The following is a 14,818-nucleotide window of genomic DNA, read 5'->3' as shown; positions in this document are numbered from 1 at the left end:
GTTGAGGGTAGAGTTTTCTTTTTCTTTTTCTTTTTTTTTAAAGATTTTATTTATTTATTCAACAGTGTTAGAGACAGCCAGCGAGAGAGGGAACACAAGCAGGGGGAGTGGGAGAGGAAGAAGCAGGCTCATAGCGGAGGAGCCTGATGCGGGGCTCGATCCCATAACGCCGGGATCACGCCCTGAGCCGAAGGTAGACGCTTAACCGCTGTGCCACCCAGGCGCCCCAAGGGTAGAGTTTTCTTAATTAAAAAAATGTTTTTTAAAATTTTGAAAATTCAGTGAAACTCACCACAGTAACAGATGAAGGACAGTAAACATTACTATCTTTATATATGTACAAAAACCATTTGATACATCCATATTTCCTTACGTTTAGAAAAAAAAAACATTATGACTAGCTGATTGTAAAACCTTATTTAGAAACATTAAAGAAGGATTAAAGCATGGGAGATAATTCATGTTCACTTGTTAGTAGAGTCAGTATTAAAAAGATGCCACTTCATGCTAAGTAAATATGTAGATTCAATGCTGATTCTACAACTTACAGTGGAAGAGAAGAAGCCAAAAATAATGCAAACTTAAAGAATAAAGAGAATTACTATTCAGCTATAAGGCAGTGAGACATTTGGAGAATAGACGTATTGGTGGAGGACAGGATAGTCCAAAGCATATACATATATCAGAACTTGGTTTATACACAGCTGGCATTCTTTGATTAGCAGATAAAGGATAAACCTTTTAGTAATTAGTATAAGAAATTTATAATCCATGTGGTGAAGAAAAAAAATGAAATTGGATTCCTGCTTTACACCATATGCCATCATCAATTCCAGGTTGATTAATGATGAAATGTGTGAAAGACAAAAACTGTGAAACTTTGAAAGACAATATAGGAAAACATCTTTATGATCTTGGGTGAGGGAAGGATTTCTTTTTTTTTTTTTTTTTAAGATTTTATTTATTCATTTGACAGAGAGACAGCCAGCGAGAGAGGGAACACAAGCAGGGGGAGTGGGAGAGGAAGAAGCAGGCTCACAGCGAGGAGCCTGATGCGGGACTCGATCCCAGAACGCCGGGATCACACCCTGAGCCGAAGGCAGATGCTTAACGACTGAGCCACCGAGGCGCCCTTGGAGTAGCTATATTTCTATCACAAAATAGACTTTAAAACAGACAGTAATAAGAAGCAAAGTTAGGTGCCACATAGTGATAAAGGGGTCATTCCAACAAAAGGATATAACATTCATAAATATCTGTGCACCATATATATATATATATGCACCTAAATATAAAAAGCATATATATATGTATATCTATATATACATATACATATATATTTATATATATAAATATGTGCCAAATATAAAAAGCAAATGTTGCCTGATCTAAAGGGAGATGTACCCATCAATACAATAATAGTAGGGGATTTTAACATCCCACTTACATCAATGAGTAGACCATCCAGCCAGAAAATCAACAAGGAAACCAACTTAACATGTTAGACCAGATGGGCTTAACAGATATATTAGAACATTCCATCCTAAAGGAGAAGAATATCCATTCTTGTCAAGTGTACATAGAACATTTTCCATGTTAGATCATGTTAGGCCACAAAACAAATCTTAATAAATTTAAGGGGATTGAAATCCTCTTGAATCTCTTTTATGACCACAATAAATAATATGAAACCAGAAATTACGTGGCGAAAACTGGGAACTTTATGAGTATGTGGAGATTAAACCGCATGCTACTGAATAATCAGTGGGTCAAAGAAGTCAAGAGAAACAAAATGCCTTGAGACAAACAAAAATGGAAATATGCCAGAATTTGTGGGATGCAGCAAAAGCAGTTGTAAGAGAGGAGTTCCTAGGTATAAATGCCTACCTCAAGAAACAAGAAAAGTCTCAACTGTTCATCTCAAGGAAATAGAAATAGGAGAACAAACAAAGCCCAAAGTTAGTAGAAGGAAGGAAATAATAAAGATTAGAGCAGAAATAAATGAAATAGAGCTTAAAAAGACAGTAGAGAAGATCAATGAAACTAAGAACTGATTCTTTGAAAAAGTGAACAAAATTTATAAGCCTTGTAAAAGTGGATTGGATAAATAGAAAAGTCATTACATGTGTTTCTATTTTATGTTAGGGAAGTTAGTATATGTTCAGCTAAAATATTGTTTTTTTGTGGGGGTATCTTTTTAGGGATTTTGGAATTACTTAATAAAAGAAAGATGATAACAAAAAAAAAATTGATAAGCCTTTAGCTAGACTTACCAAGAAAAAAAAATAAATAGAATGAGACAGGAGATGTTACAGCTGATATCACAGAAATGCAAAGAATCCAAAGGCACCACTATGAGCAGTTATATGCCAACAAATTGGACAATCTAGAAGGAATGGATGAATTTCTAGAAACATACAAACTACCAAAGCTAAATCATGAAAATAGAGTTAAATAAGTAGAAAATCTAAACTTACTAATTGCTAGTAAGGAGATTGAATCAGTAATCAGAAATCTCCCAACAAAGAAAATTCCAGGACCAGACAGCCTCACTGGTGAATTCTATGAGATATTCAAAGAAGAATTAATACCACACACTTCTCTCAAACTCTTGCAAACTCTTATACTCTTCCAAAAAACAGAAGAGGAAGAAACTCTTCCAAATTCATTTTATGAGGCCAGCATTACCCTGATAATACCAAACTGGACGAGGGCACTGTAAGAAAAGAAAATTATAGGCTGCTATCCCTGATGAACATTGATGGCAAAAATCCTCAACTAGGGGTGCCTGGGTGGCTCAGTCGTTAAGCGTCTGCCTTCGGCTCAGGGCGTGATCCCGGCGTTCTGGGATCGAGCCCCACGTCAGGCTTCTCCGCTATGAGCCTGCTTCTTCCTCTCCCACTCCCCCTGCTTGTGTTCCCTCTCTCGCTGGCTGTCTGTCTCTCTCTCTGTTGAATGAATGAATAAAATCTTTAAAAAAAAAAATCCTCAACTAAATATTAGCAAACCAAACTCAGTAATATACTGAAAGGATCATATACCATGATGAAGTGGGATTTATTCCTGGGGATACAAAGATGGTTCAACATCTGCAAGTAAGTCAGTGTGTTATACTACGATTAACAAAATAAAGGATAAAAATCATATCATCTCAATAGATGCAGAAAAAGCATTTGACAGAATTTAACATTTATTTATGATAAAAACTCTGAGCAAAGCAGGTAAGAGAGAATGTGAGTTAACATAATAAAGGTCCGTATAAGACAAACCTGCAGCTTACATCATATTCAGTGGTGGGAAGATGAAAGCCTCTGCTCTAACATCAGGCACAAGAAAAAGATGCCCACTCTTGCCACTTTTATTCAACATAGTTTTGGAAGTCCTAACCAGAGCAATTAGGCAAGGGAGAAAAAAAAAAGGTCTCCAAATTGGAAAGGAAGAAATAAAACTGTCACTATTTGCAGATAACATGATATTATGTACAGAAAACTCTAAGGACTCTATCAAAAAACTATTAGAACTTGTAAATAAATTCAGTGAAGTTGCAGGATACAAAATCAATACAGAAAAATCTTGCATTTCTATACACTAAATAAAAAACTACCGGAAAGAGAAGTCAAAAAAACAATCCCATGTACGATTGTATCAAAAAGAATAAAATACCTAGGAATAAACTTAACCAAGGAAGTGAAAGACCTTTATTTTAAAAAACTATGAGATGTTAAAGAAATCGAAGAAGATGCAAATAAATGAAAAGATATTCTATGCTCATGGCCTGGGAGAATCAGTATTGTTAAAATGCCCTTACTACCCCAAACAATCTACAGATTCATTGCGATTCCAATCAAAATTCCAAGACATTTTTCAAAGAAATGGAATAAATATTCCTAAAATTTGTATGGAATCACAAAAAACCCCAAGTAGCCAAAACAACCTTGGGAGGAACAAAACTGGAGGCATTGCACTTTCTGGTTTCAATACTATACTATAAACCTACAATAATTAAGCATATTATGGTATTAGCATAAAAACAGATACATAGATCAAAGGAAGATAATAGCCCAGAAATAAACTCTCATATATATGGTGAATTAATTTATGACAGTGGAGCCAAGAATATACAATGGGGAAAGGGGAGTCTCTTCAGTAAGTAGTGCTGCAGACTAGATAGCCATATGTAGGAGCTGAAACTTGAACACTGTCTTATACCAAACAAAAATTAAAGTACATTAAAGACTTGAACAGAAGACCCCAAACCATACAACTCCTAGAAGAAAACATAGTTGATAATCTCCTTGCCATGTCTTGGTGATGATTTTTAAAATCTGATACCAAAAACAACAAAACAAAAATAAATAAGCAGAAATACATCATATTGAAAAGTTTCTGCACTGCACCATCAAAAAAATGAAAAGGTAGCCTACTGAATGGGAGAAAATATTTGTAAATCATTTGATAAGGAGCTAATATCCAAAATATATAAAAAACTCCTACAACTCAATAGCAAAAACACAACTTGATTAAAAAACAGGCAGAAGATCAAAATAGACATTTCTCTGGAAAAGACATTTAGATGGCCAAAAGGTACATAAAAAGATGCTTGACATCATCATCAGAAAGATGCAGATCAAGACCCCAATAAGAGATCAGCTCATACCCATTAGAATGGCTGTTGTCAAAAGACAGCCAGTGCTGGTGAGGATGTGGAGAAAACGGAACCATTCTGCACTTGGTGGAAATGCAGGTTGGTGCAGCCACTGTGGAAAATGATATGGAGGTTCCTCAAAACATTAAAAATGGAAATACCATATCCAGCAATTCTACCATGTGATATTTGTCCAAAGAAAACAAAAAGACTAATTTGAAGAGATAATTCACCCCCATATTCATTGTAGTGTTATTCACAATAACCAAGATAGGGAAATAACTTAAGTGTCCACTGATGGATGAATGGATAAAGGGATTGTGTGTACACAGACACGCACACACACACAGTGGAGTGTTCGTCACAATAAAGAATGAAATCTTGCCATTTGTGACAACGGGGATGGACCTGGAGGGCATCATGCTATGTGAAATAAGTCAGAGAAAGACAAATACCATATCATCTCAGTTATATGTGGAAAATTAAGGAAAAAAAGAAGCAGCTCATAGATAAAGAGAACAGAATATTGGTTGCCAAAAGCAGGGGGTTGGGGTAGGAGAAGTGGGTGAAGAGGAGCAAAAGACAAAAAGAAAAAAAATTAAAAAAAAAGAAATTCCCTTACAAGGAAAAAAAAAAAAGAAAACGTTATAAAGAGGGTGAAAAGACAGCACAAACCATCAGAAAATACTGCAACACTTGTTCCTGACAAAGGACTAGTATTCAGAATCTGTTTGAACTTACAAGTCAAAAATTGAAAGAAAAATATCCTAATATGAAAATGGGCAAAATATTTTAACAGGTATTTCACAGCATTGGAAATCTTAAAGTGATAGGATGAATTGGACATGATGTCCATTCTTATGAGAAGCAGCATTAATGTAATTTTTAAGACCTAGTGGGATCTATTTCCTAGCTGCGGGCTGCTCAAAAGTTATAAGGTGGATGGTATCAGATGTTGCTGAGGCGGTGGAGACACGGTATCGACTACTGTGGAAAACAGCCACTGGCAAGTTGTGCCCACCATGTGACTTAAAATTCCTAACTAAGCTTTCATGACCTATCAGGAGGCATTTACGTGAATGCCCATGGCAGCACTGGCAGCAGCCCGGATGTCCATCAGAAGTCACACATCCATTCCATGGAATCCGTATCACTATGTAAATAAATGAACTATAGCCACAGGAATCTCAGGAACAAAATGACAAGCTAAAAATCACTGAAGAAAACATGTAATATGATTTTATATATGTAAAGATCAAAAAGTTGTAATATGAAACTATGGGAACACAGCAACAGCATAAAGTAGCAAAAAGTAGCAAAAGCATAAAGAACAGCAAGAGGATGGTGAGCAGAAATTCAGGACAGTGGTAACTTCTGAGGTGGGGAATTTATCATTTCAAATTGGAAAATGGTACAATGGGACCTTCGAAAGTGATGACAGTGTTCTCTTAAACTACGTGACAGGCACCTAAGTATTTTGTGGTATCGATTGATATGCTTTATGGCATACCTGGGTTTTTTTCATATTCATTACATGCTTTTAAAAAACAGTTTTATTATTTTTTTTTATTTTAAAAAGATTTTATTTGTTAGAGCGCACAAGCAAGGGAAGAGGCAGGCAGAGGGAGAAGCAGACTCCCTGCTGATCTGGGAGCTTGGTGCAAGACTTGATCCCAGGACCCTGATGCAGGGCTCCATCCCAGCACCCTGGGATCATGACCTGAGCCGAAGGCAGACGCTTAACCGACTGAGCCACCCAAGCATCCCTAAAAATCAGTTTTAAAAACTATAAAGCCAACTGGGAAATTTCAGAGTCAGTAATTGATGGTAAATTCTTCAGATTTTTAACTCTCTAGCTCGGCCCCAAATCATATCTGATTGTTTCTCCATTCTCTCTCTCTAAAGCTGCCAGAGTACATTTGAAGATGTGGGGTCAGACGGGATTGAAAAGCTTAAAACTACTTTCCAGAGAGTGTCTTGAACATATCTGTGCACTCCTGTGCCTGCACTGCCCCTCTTCCGTTCTCCCCTCACCCCTTCCCTTCACATACAGCCCCGTGGGACCCAGACTCCAAAGAACCTAAAGTCAGGAAATTCTGGAACGTCGTAAACAAAAAACCATTAATCACAAATGCATTTGATTTGTGAACACCCTCCTGTGAGGGTGTATCGTAATGCAGACTTGAGAAGCTTCTAACAGCTGGTAAAACTGCCAGGTGAACTCCCAAGTGACCAGAGGCCGAGGGGATTCAGTGGACTTTGTACTGCAGCGGGGATAGCTAGGACTGGGGGCAGGAAGGGCGGGCTGTTCAAGGCCCCATCAGCAAGTAGGTCTATTCCGGGACTCACCGGTAGACACAGAATCGAAGCGTGCTAAGATCCGTTGAAAGCAGTGGGGGGGGGGGGGAGGGGGTATAACAGGGAGGGGCTGCCCAAGAACAAATGAGGAGCAGGCCACACTTGGTGGCACGGTGAGAGAGCCTTGAGGAGAATGCAGGAGCTGGTGGTGACTTGGAAGAAAGAGGGTGATCTGCATTAGCAAGACTGAGAAAAAAAGTTGCAAAGAAAACTGGCGCCTCAGAGTTGTGTTCCGCAGTTACGGAGTTACGCTAACCCTACTTGTAAAGAGCCGTTGATCCTTTAAAACATGTCAATATATTTTTATTTTTTAATTGAAAAGAACTTTATATGTTGTTTACATTTTAAAATCAGACCTATAAATGAAAATCTTAACTTTGTAAATAGAATCCTAGCAAATACTTAAAGATGCACAGAAGCATTGCTTTTTATACACAGCAGGTGTGGAGCTGGGTAATCACAGACATCTTTGCAATTAATTATTACATTTGAGAATTTATTCTGGGTTATTTACATTCATTTTGGAAGTGACACTCTTCTCCAGGTTAAATTAGAAGAGGGGTCTTTAAGCTGGAAATAGGGGGTTTTAAATAACTTTAAAATTTTAAAGACATTTTAATTTTAAAACATTCACATTATTCCTACTTGAGGTTCCTAATATAATATGCATTTTATTCTACAGTTACTACCACCAGAGAGTTTTAAAAATTCATTCTTAACACTGAATGTTATTTTGCATATCCTGCTGGTGCTTATTATGTACCAGACATGCTGTAGGCATTTTATATACAGTGGTTTATTTCATCCTCACATTAACTAATGCTTTACAGTAGAGCCTCTTATACCCATTTTAGAAACCATGAACTGAAATAGAGTTGTCCAAGCTTGTGTGGCTATTGAGTGGTGAAAAGCAGATTCAAACCCAGGCAGTTTGGCTTCAGTCTTAATTTTAACTTTAACCATCATGCTATGTTGTTTGTTACTTCCTGGGCCTTAGAGAGTGTTTGCTAGACTGTGCATTCTTCCCTCTAGCAGGTTTTACTTGTCTTTGCTGGCGTAGTAAGTTCTTAGGGTTGTTGATACGAGAAATCGCCATGTTGGGATTTAAGAGTGACATCTTGCCAGTTTTTACCTTTGTCACTTTGAGCCAGTCGCTTCATCTCGTCTTTCCTGTATCTGTAAATATGAAAAAACCGAAGTCATGCAGAGATTTAAAAGAACTAGAGTGAGAAATGCAAGGAGAATCTAGAACATTGTGCTGTGAAAACAGAGACTCCCTTCCGGGAGCTTGTAGGCAAGCCTTATCAGCATATTGTAAGAGCGATAAGAAGCATGCGCAGATACCTACTGGTAAGATACTGGTGATAGAAAATAAGTTCTGTCTATAGTCTAGAGAAGCTGGAGTGATCAAGGACAGGGGCTTTATATGGAAGATTACAGCTGATCTAACCCTGAAGCCAGCAGTGGACCTTTATTCACAGTAGCCAGAGGGGGCTGGCATGGGGAATGCAGGTGTGGTGTAGAGTGCTAAGAAGTTCTGTTTAGTCACTAATACCACATAGAGAGATTATGTATCAGCCTGTTTAATTTGTAACACCAAACTGAGATTTCTGCCATTATTCTTACACTCAGGCTGTACTTCTGCATTTACTTTGCTGAGAGGGCAATATAACATGTCATCGATAAAAGGGCAGCATTCAAAGCTGAGCGTTGGGTTCAAATCTTCACTGCAGGGGCGCCTGGGTGTGATCCTGGCGTTCTGGGGTCGAGCCCCGCATCAGGCTCCTCGCTGAGAGCCTGCTTCTTCCTCTCCCACTCCCCCTGCTTGTGTTCCCTCTCTCGCTGGCTCTCTCTCTCTCTCTGTCAAATAAATAACATCTTAAAAAAAAAAAAATCTTCACTGCAAAGCTTATAGCTTGGGTGTCCTTCGGTGAGTTATTTAAATTATATAAATATCAGTTTCCTCGCGTCTGAAATGGTAATAATAGTTTCTGCTATGTAGCTTTATTTTTGGGATTCAGTCAGGTAATTGTTGTAAAGTACTTAGCACAGTGCCAGCTAGCATTCAGCAAATGCCCTTTCCTCTCCTATGCCCAAGTAACAGGGCCTGGGCAAGCTGTGTAGAGACTGTGGGGCCAGGAGAGGCACAGTGGCCCCATGCTCCTCCAGGATCGCTCTGCAGTGTCACAGCATCTGCAGCATCTGGGAGGGTCCCTGCTCCTGACCTGCTGGTGCCGAGGCCCAGGAATCTGCTTTAACAAGCGTTCCCATTTGCGTATACATTAAACATTGAAATCTGCTGGTAACACTTTTTGGTTAAGAGTAAGGCTCTGTAGTCAGGCTCTTCTGGGTTTGAAGGCTGGCTTTGCAAAGATAGCTATGTCTTCTTGGGCAATGTAACCTTTTCTGTCTGTTCTTCCTTGTAAAAGGGCACAGCAGTTGTAGCTTCCTGATTGTATTAACTGTGAGGATTGAGAGTTAGTACACATAAAGCACTTAGAATCGTGTTTGGCACACAGGGGGTACCCAATAAATGTGGCTGTGCTTATGTACGGTGAGTGCTACGTTAGCGTCCAGCTGCTGCTGTCACAGAATACTACATATCAGTGACTATTTTTACTATCTTGAGGTTCTGAAAGTCACAAGTCAAAAATGGGTCTCGGTGGGCTGAAACGAAGGTGTCAGCAGGACTGCGTTCCTTTTGGGAGGCTCTAGGGGAGAATCCATTTTCTTGCCTTTCCCAGCTTCTAGAGGCTTTTGCGAGTCTAGGCTCTTGTCCTCCTAACCGTCTTCAAAGCCAGCAATGGCCACTCAAGTCTTTCTCACTTCACATTGCTCCAATACTGACTCTTCTGCTTTTCTTTTGCCCCTTTAGGGACTCTTGTGAGTACATCAGGCCCACCCAGATAATCCAGGATAATATTGAGGTCAACTGATTAGCAATCTTAATTCCCCTTTGCTACAGAACCTAACGCGTTCACAGGTTCTGAGGATTAGGATGTGGACACCTTTGGGGACCATTGTTTTGTCCACCACAACTACTGACTTTAGATGGATACTCAGTGCATACCAGCATTGGTACTGCTCTTCTCCTGGAAACTTGCTTTCGTACTCTTTTCCTCACCTCTTCCAGTCTGTTCCACCTCTTTCTGTTCCCTAACCTGCCTCAGGCATCCTTTGTCTCATACTCAGTTGAGGAAATAGAAGCCACCAGATGAGAACTTGCTCATCTGTCCACAGCTGTGTGCTTAGCTATGTAGATCCATCTTCTGCTGCTTTGCCTCTGTAATAATGGAGGCAGTTGTCTGTCTTTCTGTTCTTAAAATCCTGGCACTTGTCACCCCACCTCCCCTCATCTTTAGATTTTTGTAGACGATGCGTAGGATCTCCCATCTTTAAAAAGCCTTTGTCTGGGGGCGCCTATGTGGCTCAGTCCGTTAAGTGTCCTGCTGTTGGTTTCAGATCAGGTCATGATCTCAGGGTCCTGGGATTGAGCCCCGAGTGGGGCCCCGCACTCAGTGGGGACTCTGCCTCTTCCTTTCCCAACTCCTGTGCGCCTCCCCTCACTGTGCTCTCTCTCTCTCTCTCTTTCTCTCTCTCTAAAATAAAATCTTTAAAATAATAAATAAGTAAACATCCTCCTCCGGACTCACATTCCTTCTCTGGTTTCTCCTCCTCCCTCTTACTCTTTAGCTCCCTCTCAGAGCCCCTCTTTCCGCCTCTCGGTAGGTCAAGCAGAAGCCTGGAAACCGCCCTTCTGACGCCAGGCCAGCCCCGCACCCGCAGTCTACAGATCTGCAGGTCCCTGCATCTGCCTGTCAGTCTTCATGCCAGCTGCCCTCCGCCCAGGCCAGGCCATGGCTCCTCCTGCCTGCGCCTCCCTGCACCCTTCCTCATTCCATAGCTCCAGTGTGCTTTGAAAACCAGAATCAGGCTTGGGTCACGCATTTTTTTTGCTGCATTTAGGATAAAACTCAAAAATAAGAACGTCTTAAACTGGACCTGCTGCTGCCACCCTAGGCTCGTTTCTTCTGTCTCTCCCTCACTGTGCTGTAGCCACAGTCTCAGATTGTCAGATGCGCCAGGCTCTCTTCTGCTCCAGAGCCTTCCCAGGGCCCTGAATCCTGCCCTCTCCTGTCTGTCCCTCTCATCACACCCTACTCTCCTGGAGGCTGCAGCAGGCTGCTCCCTGTCCTCTGTCTGCATGACTCATGCTGAGCTGAGGAAGACAGGGCTTGAATCAATAGTTTCTTTCAGGACCACTCAATTTCATTCAGACATTTTTTGCTAAAAAATGTATCAAATGAATTGTCGGTGTAATAGTTGACATGCTACACATTATGAGCACCTTTTTACAAATTGCAAAAACAAAAAATTAATTTCCATCTTGCACATCTTACTGTAAACATAGCTGTGATTATAATGGAGAAAAACTGTAAAAATAATCCTTTTTCACTTCTCGACTGGCTAACACGAGTTTTTGGTACCAGCTAGAACATTGGTGTGTGTGTACTGCCTGGGGTACAGTTCCCAGGTGCTCTTGCCCAGCCCACTTTATCAGATAAACCATGACCTAGCTGTTTGTGGATAAGGAAAGAGGTGGCATGGTTATTTTATATCTTGTAAAACATTACTTTCTTGTTAATTTTTATAGTGACTCTTCCTGATGACCTGACACTTTATTAATATTTCTTTATGTATCTTATGTTACAGACTATTCAGACTATGAAGACAGTTCTCTAGAATTTCTGGAAAGGTGCTCTTCTCCACTAACTCGATCTTCTGGGAGTTCTCTGGCTCTGCGAAGCATGTTTACGGAGAAAAATACAACATATCAGTACCCAAGGGCAATTTTGTCAGTTGATCTTAGTGGTGAAAGTATGTGTAATCATGTAATGCTTAAATAAGTCTTAAGATTCTTAAATGGGGAACTGATGGAAACATACTTCATTGAGGGCTTATCTGAGCAGGGCACACCATTTAAGAAGTTATCCCAGAAACTAATATGAAAATCTCAACATGAGAAAGTTGAGCTACTTTTTTTTTAACTTCTATAAAGTAAAATTGGCTTTTATCATTAATTGTAGGACAGATGGTGAGGGAGCTCCTAGTGTCTGCTACGTACTGGTTATGGGTATTTTACATGCAGATTTGGAATCTGTCGGGTTGCTCTGCAAGCTGTCCTGGCGGCTGGGGGGGGTTGAACATGCTCGCCTTCAGGGGCTCTGAGCAGTAGGAGGGAGACTCTCCCACGTAGACCCTGATGGCATTGGCTGGAGACTAGAATAAGGGATGGGGTCTTCATCTTATGTAAAACCCCAGGGATACTGACGTCTGAGCTCACTTCCGGCCTTCTTTCTTCTGAGGGCCCGATATGGTAGGTCCTAGGTCATGTGTTTTCGTTTGCATGGTTACCACTTCCTTTCTTCTAGGCCTAACTCCTGTCTAGCCTACTGTGGAAAAAAGCGTCATCTTTCCTTTCTCCTAAAATAAGCACACGGCTTTTGAGATTTATCATTTTCGAACATTGAAGGGAGGGAGAAAAAAGTCCCTCTTCCTTTTCTAACAAGCACAATTCCCCTGTTCCCTTCTGGGCCAGTGGCTCTTCACCCCAGATGTCCGTGACAGCTGTCGCTGTGATGCTTTGAAACGACCAATCCAGAGACGCACTGCAGGGCACGAAGGAGATTTCCGGGAGGGTAGATGGAGTTTCTGAGTGATTCTTTGGGTTGACAATCACATAAGGACACTCGTGTTGGAGCCATCAAGGTTGGAAAGTAATCGCTTTACACAGAGTGCTGGAGAACGGAGGGAATATCTGGCTGGCAGTGCTGCTGGAGCTAGATGTGTGAGAGGGGGTGGCAGGAGTGTCACAGGTGTGCCCCCCCCCCCATCCTGCCCATGTGTGACCAAGCACTGAGCTGGGAGAAAGGACGGGTGTTGATACAGGGCGCAGGTCTTTGGCCAGAAGTTTTCAAGTGTTAGCATGCGTCAGAACCACCTGGAAAGCTTGGTAAAACACCTTTTTGGGCCTCCTCCTCAGAATGTCTGATGCCTAATGAGTTCCCAGGTGATGCTGATCTGGAATCCACACTTAGTGAATGTGTCTGAGAAAATAGCCATGATAGTTAAAGGAGTAGCAGTTGGAAGAGAATGGTGTTCCTGTGGCCGCTTGGAGCTGTTGTCCACATGGTATTTCAGTGGGAGAGGGAACTTTTATTTGGTTTTCTTTTTTTTTTTTTTAAAGATTTTATTTATTTATTCGACAGAGATAGAGCCAGCCAGCGAGAGAGGGAACACAAGCAGGGGGAGTGGGAGAGGAAGAAGCAGGCTCATAGCAGAGGAGGCTGATGTGGGGCTTGATCCCATAACGCCGGGATCACGCCCTGAGCTGAAGGCAGACGCTTAACCGCTGTGCCACCCAGGCGCCCCTATTTGGTTTTCTTTTTAACTTTGAACCCCTGGACGCATTTACTCAGCCCCTAGAATTCAGCCAAGCATTTGCTTGATGCTTGGGAATTAGTTATTCAAACTAGGTTTTCTGGCCAGTATGTTAAATTTGCATTCTAACACCAGAAAACCTGGTTATTTTGGCCATGAAAGCATATGTGAGACACACGCTAATTCCCTTCAACGATAATAGTTTTAAATGTATTTATTCTATTACGATTGCCATCCGTATAACGCCACACATATGCTGCCACCATGTTCGAAACTGTTTATTCGTGTTCTGGTCTGCCGTTTTGAAACATGAACTTGCATTCCGGAAGGCCCAAGTTAGAAAATACTAATTTTGGATTTAAGATAGTAAGATGAAGAATGAATGAAATTTCCCCTCTAGGTTCTCAAGACTACTCTTATTGTTATGAGAAGGAATTTATGATGCCTCATTGATTTACTCCTTGAAAATTTTCCTTTATTTCTCTACTATCATTTCTACTGACCTCACTTTCTCTAAGATGTCCTAAGACTCTAAAGAAAAGAAAATGTTAATTTTTCTGTAAAACATTAACTTTTGATAAGTCAAAAATAAAACATTCAAAAACAGGAAAAAATCAGATTAGAAGCTGGTAAAAGAAGCACTAAGTCATGAAGTATTTAAAATACAAACAGCATGAATTTTTTCAGTTCAAATTCGGCCAACTTCTTTCTGGTCTGATCGTCTGAAAAGAGAATTTTCTGTGGCAACGGACTCCCTCCTTAGCTCTTCCAGAAGCAGTCTGGAGCGGCTTACTGTGTACGGCAGGCTGACTGTAAGCACTGCACGTGGAGCTTTTGCAGTGCCGAGCCCTTGCTGCTGCGGCCTGTTGATACCCTACGGAGGGAGGCGAGTGAGGAGCAGGTGAAGGAATGGCGCAGACCACGGCTAGAGGCTGCAACACTGAGGCAGGAGGAGCCACCTCTGTGGCCGAGGCACTGCACTGACTGGCCTCCAGGGGCCTCACAGCAGTGGGCAGGTCTTCGACCACGCGTCTTCCGCATTGCTCCATCCACACTCCCGGCAAACCTTTAGTGGCCTGTCATCATTTTTTCTCCTTTGTCATAAATAAATACTTCCTTGTGTTTACCTCCATTTTTTTTTTTTTCTCAGTGGCCTGGGCTAAATTGTCCTCTTTGACATCAACACTGGTACAAATACAAACCTAAAACCTGGCATTATGTAGTGGTCATCCATACAATCTAGTTTCTAGAATATACGTACTTATTTTTAAAAGATTTTAATCCAAGGGAAATTCTGAAAATTTGTAAATTCCTTAGGGAAGCCCTGGTCCCAGTTTAAGGAATACTGGTGACGTCATTGAGAACGTAGGCTCT

The 14,818-nt window shown here is 40.9% G+C and overlaps 1 protein-coding gene across 11 annotated transcripts in view; it reads left to right on the top strand.

Annotated features, from left to right (window-relative positions):
- PHF20L1 (PHD finger protein 20 like 1) overlaps positions 1-14,818 on the top strand; it is an 84,115-nt gene that overhangs the window by 52,587 nt on the left and 16,710 nt on the right. For all 11 annotated transcript variants that reach the window (XM_087864602.1, XM_087864609.1, XM_045812243.2 and 8 more), the window contains one exon: positions 11,717-11,881. In XM_087864602.1, coding sequence (XP_087720728.1) covers positions 11,717-11,881 — 165 coding nt within the window. The remainder of the gene's footprint in view (positions 1-11,716; positions 11,882-14,818) is intronic.

Source organism: Ursus americanus, chromosome 9 (assembly GCF_024610735.1).
Source record: "Ursus americanus isolate L20-20 chromosome 9, mUrsAme1.1.p, whole genome shotgun sequence".
Taxonomy (NCBI): Eukaryota; Metazoa; Chordata; class Mammalia; order Carnivora; family Ursidae; genus Ursus; species Ursus americanus.
Note: the sequence above shows the minus strand (reverse complement) of the source record. Positions and strands in the feature narration are given on the sequence as shown.